At 43.4% G+C, this 6,785-nt stretch overlaps 1 protein-coding gene across 1 annotated transcript in view; it reads right to left on the reverse strand.

Moving 5' to 3' along the window:
• LOC18036689 (receptor like protein 3) overlaps positions 1-833 on the reverse strand; it is a 5,373-nt gene extending 4,540 nt beyond the window's left edge. The window contains exons 1-2 of the mRNA XM_006427365.2: positions 482-833; positions 262-417 (exon numbers count right to left, since the gene is read on the reverse strand). Coding sequence (XP_006427428.2) covers positions 262-417; positions 482-833 — 508 coding nt within the window. The remainder of the gene's footprint in view (positions 1-261; positions 418-481) is intronic.
• Between the last annotated feature and the right edge of the window lie 5,952 nt (positions 834-6,785).

Below are 6,785 nucleotides of genomic sequence, written 5' to 3' on the forward strand. Positions count from 1 at the left end.
TAATAAATATACTTCAAAATTATTATAGAAAGGCCCGGATCCAGTGGGGTTGTTTTGTAAATTATCCCAATAAGATTGCCTAGCCTTGTTAAAAAGCCACTTGTTAGATTGAGGTTCCCGCCTAGAAACAACGCTTCCATGTGTCTCAAATTTGCTAATCCTGCTCAGAAAACATTAAATTTTGATCAAGACAATTTACGTATATATTTTAAGAGATTAACGAGCCTAACATGCATTTCTGCTGGCATGAAATGTATATACCTTGCTTGATTCTGGAACCTTCAATGCAATTGTAATAAAGATTCAAAGTGGTAAGTGAAGTTAGCGTATTCAAATATGGTAATATGCTGTCGTCGAAGAAATTGTCACAAAGATTTAAGATCTTCAGCTGCTTCAAGCTCCCATTGCTATCGTAAGCTGCAAATGCATATGAAGTATTAATATTATAATATGCACGAGAAATATATACATATACATGTACCTTTGTTCTCATAGAGGCCTTTAAGCCAATTATCAGATAAGTCGAGGCTCTGCAATTCTTTGAAAGAATGAAACAGTGACATATTCAGAAGGGAAACTCCATAAGAATAAGAGTTATAATCAGAGAAGTTGAACATTCTTGTCCCATTGAGTGAGAGTTGCATCACCCGGCGTGTGGTGGCGTTGCACTTAACTCCCTCCCAATCATCACAACAATCAGACGACATTCCATCATCAACCCATGAAGTAAGAATAGAGCCTTCATATTCCCTATCACTGATTGATATAAAGAAGCTCTTGAGTTCCAACAGAGTAGTCCTCTCTGTTTGCAAGCATGCTTTGTATCCATGCATTTCATTCATCAAAACAATAATCCAAATTAGTGAAATTAACGAGAACTTAACGAAGGAAGTACTTTCCATTGCAAAGCAACTTTTCAATTGGTCAATATAAAATTTGCAAGGAGGAAACTTCAATATTTATACTAAACATTTATCATCGTGGACCTTGCAATTTGATTGGGTGAAGATTACCAACCACCACCTAACGAAAATGAAACATCTCAGAGATATCAAGTAATAAAAATACTTGATTATCTTATTTTTGTTTTAGAGGGTTATTAAAGACAAAACGTTGTCAATACATTATAACATCGCTATCTTGAAGTCTTTGTCTTTAGTGAAGACTTGTAAGCTTGAAATTACATATATATTGCAGCATCGACCCAGGAGAAAAAGAACTTCACTAATACTCCGTGAAAAATAAAATTAAAGTTCACTGACTCTTGAATTAAGCCAACAAACAAGCGAGTGCAAACTATATTTTCTCCAACAGTTTGATGGAGATAGTCGTAACTAATAAAATAAAAGTTGTGTGAAAGAGTGTAAATAATTTATCCGTATATTTGGGTTTACATTGGATTATCAGTTAATCTATTAAATAATATGTTTTGTAAAGAATTTGATTGGATGTTTGATAAGTTTAATTTAGTAGTTTAATTACTCATAAAAGTGTGATGTACTCTAAAATGACAAATACATAAATGTTATTTGAAGCTTTTGTGACCCTTCATGTTCATGCATTTGAATCAAAGCCATTAAAATCAAATATATTGATAAACCTTAATAAGGAAATTAAGTTTTGATTGCTCTCAATCTGCAACTCGACTACTATTACAATCACTTGAAATGACAAAAACAGAAATTTCATATGAACTTGGGACAGATGTACACGGGTTCAATTTAGCTAATTTCCCATATATTTACAACTACGGGGAAAATTAAAGCTGATTGACTTTCAAATTAAGCAACAAACAAGCGGCTGTCCTACTATTTTTCCTCTACCAATTGACGGAGACCGCCGATGCTATAAAACAAAAATTGATTAAGAATTCAGATAAGGAAAATTATCAACTGTCCGTCCTAAGTTTATCATTTATTCATTTTTCGCCTTAAGTTTACAATTCGTATTAGTCATCTACTAAAAAGATAGAATTACACTTATGAAATGACAATACATAAACAAATATAAATGGCAATAGTGGTAATTTTGTATGAATTTTTCTGTTCTTTTGGTGGTTGGTTGATACAAATTAAAAACATAAGAAGAAAAATAAATAAATTCAAACTTTTAGTATTTCTGATAGCAGGTTAAACCAAAGGAGGAGGGCTTTACAATTTCCCTTTAAATAATTTAAGGGTGTGATTGCGTTTCTATTGAACTGTATGCTTGGATTTGCATTGAATTATCAAAAAATCTATGCAAGCATCGAATTGTAATGACTGACGAAGACTTATAAGGCTTGGACCAATGAAGAAAAATGCTTCATTAATGCTCCGTGGAAAACAAGCCAGTTTGGAAGCAGTTGATCGGATAGTCAACAGTTGATTGAGATAGTCAACTAATAAAATAAGCGTCGTTTGGGTTTGAAATAATCAAATAATTTATTGAGAAGAGTTGAATTCCGTTATTTTATTGAGAAGAGATCCATCACTCCCTCGCAATTATCACAGCAATCAGACGACATTCCTTCATCATCGTCAAACCATGAACTAAGAGCTTCGTCATCGTATCCAATATCACTGGCTGATATGAAGAAGCTTTTGATTTCTAACAGAGCAGTCCTCTCAGTTTCCAAGCAAGCTTTGCATCCATGCATTTCATCCAAAACGACAACCCAAAGTAGTGAGGTTAATGAGAACTTAATGAAGGAAGTACTTCCATTGCAAAACAGCTTTTTATTTGGCTAAAGTTAAATGTGAATTAAATATCTTTGACTGGTGATATACATATATTCAGAGATTTGAAGTGCTCAAACCAAAAAAAAAATAAAAAAATAAAAAAATTATTATAAAAAAATTGATGAATAATATAGTTCCAGGAAGTGCTAATGTTTGAGGGAAGTACATCGAGGAGACCAGACGTGATGAGCAGGTGGTTGGTGGCAGGGTTCTGCGAGCAGGTGTATCCTGCAAGAGCCAAATAGCAGGGGAATAGGAGCAGGAGTATTCTGCTTGTCCACGAATATGCCATTCGGGAGGCCGAACTCCTGTCAGAGGCATAAGGTCACTCCTGCTAGGCATGGAGGCGAGGAGACGCAATCAACGACAGTTGGCAGGACGTGCATTCGTATCCGAGAGTTAAGGCACGAGGGTCATCTCCATTCGCCGACAATGGCGGTAATGGGGCGTCCACACCCGAGAGTGGGGAGAATGACGGGCGTGGACTGCGGAAGATCTGGATTCAGAGGAAGCCTATAAAAAGGTAACCAACGAAGGTAAAAGGGTTAGAATTTTGGCTATTTGAACTAAGAAAAGAGAACTCTAAGAACGGAGATTACAGAAAAGCCATAAGATCTGTGGCAAGCGTTCCCAGAACCTTCACATCTGACTTGAGCGTCGGAGGGTTTACGCCGGGAAAACAACCGGCGTGCTCTGACTCGTTTCTGTGAACGCAGGGATACTTGGAGAAGAAAGCATACGAGGAGAGATCCTGATCGAGGTGAGGTTGATCGAGCAGATATCCTGGTCGTAGGACGAGCATAACCAGAATCTCGCATCAACATTTTGGCGCCGTCTGTGGGGAGCTGAGCAAAAAACTTCTGTTGATAGCAAGAAGAGGAGTGAAGCAAGTGAAAAGTAATGGAGACAGGAGGAAGTAGTGCACAAGGGGGTGATATGAGGCTGAACGATTCCGTGACGCTGAGGGAGATAGCCAGCGAAGCCAGGGAAAAAGCCATGTTCGACCGGATGGGACGGATGGAAAAACAGATGGAGACCCTGACAACCATCCTGCATGAGTTGCGGAGTGAACGAAGGGTAACCCAGAAGGAAATGGTGAGAGGTGGTGGAGTGGCACCAGGTCCCGATGGTACAAGGAGAAGTCAAACCGCCGAGAGACTTGGTGGTGAGAGAGGTAACATACCTTTGCGGGGAGAATTCCATAGAGACGAAGAGCAATCCCCGGCAAGACAGATTTTTTACGAGGACGATGGGGTGGCGAATGCAGAAGAAACAGAGTTGAGGCAACACTTGCATGATGTAGAGCAAGAGAGGGATCAAGTTGCAGCACGTGACCCTGGTCGTGCAGTGCAGCTGGAGGAGGAAGTGCGCAGACTAGCGCAGATAATTGACGATATGCAAGGAAGGAGCAGAGCTCCTGGTTGGAGGATAATGCTGGACGGAGAATCACCGCTCGCAGCAGATATCATGAGGGCAGTTATTCCGAGAGATTTTCCTCTCCCGGACCTTAGATATTCGGGACGAACTGATCCGCTGGTGCACATAGATCGCTTCAATGACATAACGGGGGTACAAGGATTATCTCAGCCCCAAAGGTGCAGGGTGTTCCCACTATCCCTGGAGGGACGTGCACGCGAGTGGTACAAGAAACTTCCTCGGGGCAGCATTAAAACCTTCGAGCAGATGTGCCAGGAATTCGCAGAGCAGTTTAGTGGGGCAATGGCACCAGAAGATGACATGATGGAGCTGAAAAGCATGAAACAGGGGGAGCAAGAAACCTTTCGGGAATTCATCAAGAGGTTTCATCGTGCTGTCCTCGACTTGGGAGCCTTCAACCACCCTCAGGCATTAAGGGGATTGAAAGAAGGAGTGAAGATAGGAAGGCTGTGGTACAACTTGAGAAGCCCAGCTATCCAGACGTATGCGGCCGCATACGAGCAGGCTAAGAGAGATATTGAGATTGAAGAGGAGAAGGCAGCACGAATTAAGATAGACCAGTTAGAAGGGTTGGGGAGGAAAGAGAAGAAAGCATTACCGGGGAATGGGCCGATCAGGAGGAGGAACCACCAGGCCTCGGATAGTGGAGCAGGAGGCCGGGTAATTGCTTACCAGCCTCATCAGAGGCCACCACAGTATCAGCGCAGCAGGGCGCAGCCTCCTCGCTCCCCAGCTAGGGAGCCTTGGAGAGGGCATGGTTCATCATATGGTGGTCATCAACACTCCCACGGTGGCAGAGGGAGCAGACCAGAGGTACTGCCACCGCACCCAACTCAGAACGGAGCAAACAGAGAAAGAGCAGTGAACCTGATTGACCAGAACCGGGACTATGGGCGGTACACTTCATTGAAGATGTCCCTGGCCGAGGTGTACGAGGCCATAAAGGATCGAGGGTTGCTATACCTCCCGGCTCCAATAACTAAGCTACCCAGCAGGAGGGACAGGGGACGCTATTGTAAGTTCCATGGCACTCATGGCCACACCACAGCAGATTGTAGAGATCTTAAGACCCAGGTTGAAGATTTGGTGAGAAATCGGTATCTGGACGAGTTTATAGATGGGACCATCCCAATGGTAGCCTCAACAAGTGAAGGGGAGCAGAGTGACAGGAACTTGAGACGCGAGCAGCCCGCAGTGAGGGTTATAGCGGGGGGTCCGACATTGGCCGGAGACTCCAATAGGTCAAGGAAGAATTATGCTAGATACGCCATGACCAGCAAAGAGGTATTCTTCAACACCCCAGCAGCCAAACATGCAAGAGTCAGGCAAGTGCCAATCATGTGGACAGATGAGGATGAAGAAGGGATCCTATACCCCCACGAGGATGCTTTGGTCATCAAGGCCACTGTCGCTAGCAAGAAGTTTGACAGGATACTGGCTGACACAGGGAGTTCAGTTGATGTGTTGTTTAAGTCAACCCTGGAGGAGATGGGAATAGCAGACCTGAAGTTGGATTACACCAATACCTCCTTGAAGGGGTTTGGAGGAGGAAGGCTGGTCCCTCTGGGCGTGGTCGAGCTGCCTATCACGATTGGGAGCTCCCCGACAGAAAGGACAATGATACTGGACTTTGTGGTAGTGGATGAGGAAGGTCCTTACCAGGTAATCCTAGGTCGGCCATTTCTGAGGATGAGCAAAGCGGTGCTGTCCAACCATTATCTGGCTCTGAAGTACCGGGTGAATGGGGTAGTTGGAGTGGTACGAGGAGACCAGAGGATCGCAAGAAGCTGCTACTCCTCGGCGGCAAGGGAAACAATGCAGATAACATCCCTCGATACCCGAGTGGAAAACAAGAATGGCAGACAAGAACCTGTAGAGGATCTGGAAATAGTAAGCCTGGGACCAGAGAATCCAGGAAAGACGATCAGAATCAGGTCGAGACTTAAGGGAGAGCAAAAGCGGGAGTTGGTGAAATGCTTACAGACTCATGCAGATGTGTTTGCTTGGACACATGAAGACATGCCAGGGATTGACCCGGAGGTGGCATGTCATAAGCTGGCAGTAAAGAAAGGTGCTCAGGTAGTAAGGCAAAAGAGGAGGTGCTTCAACCAGGAGAGGTATGAGGTTATAAATGGCGAGGTGGAGAAGCTCTTGAGAGCAGGGTTCATTCGGGAAGTCAATTACCCTGAATGGATATCGAATGTGGTGTTGGTAAGGAAGGCAAATGGCAAATGGAGGATGTGTGTGGATTTCACGGACCTTAATAAGGCGTGCCCAAAAGACAGTTTCCCTTTACCGAAGATCGATCAGCTAGTAGATTCAACGGCTGGACATGGTCTGCTTAGCTTCATGGACGCGTTCTCGGGATACAACCAGATTCCCATGTACGAGCAGGATGAGGAGAGTACGGCTTTCATCACTAACCAGGGTTTGTTCTGTTACAGGGTAATGCCATTTGGTCTAAAAAATGCTGGGGCCACCTATCAGAGGCTGGTGAACAAAGTCTTTAAGCCGTTGATTGGGAAAACTATGGAGGTGTAAGTGGATGACATGATCACCAAGTCCAAAATCCCGAAGGAACACGTCAGACACCTCGAGGAGACATTCGAGCTTTTGAGGTAGTATAAG

The sequence above is a fragment of the Citrus clementina genome, unplaced genomic scaffold (genome assembly GCF_000493195.1).
Source record: "Citrus clementina cultivar Clemenules unplaced genomic scaffold, Citrus_clementina_v1.0 scaffold_7, whole genome shotgun sequence".
NCBI lineage: Eukaryota > Viridiplantae > Streptophyta > Magnoliopsida > Sapindales > Rutaceae > Citrus > Citrus x clementina.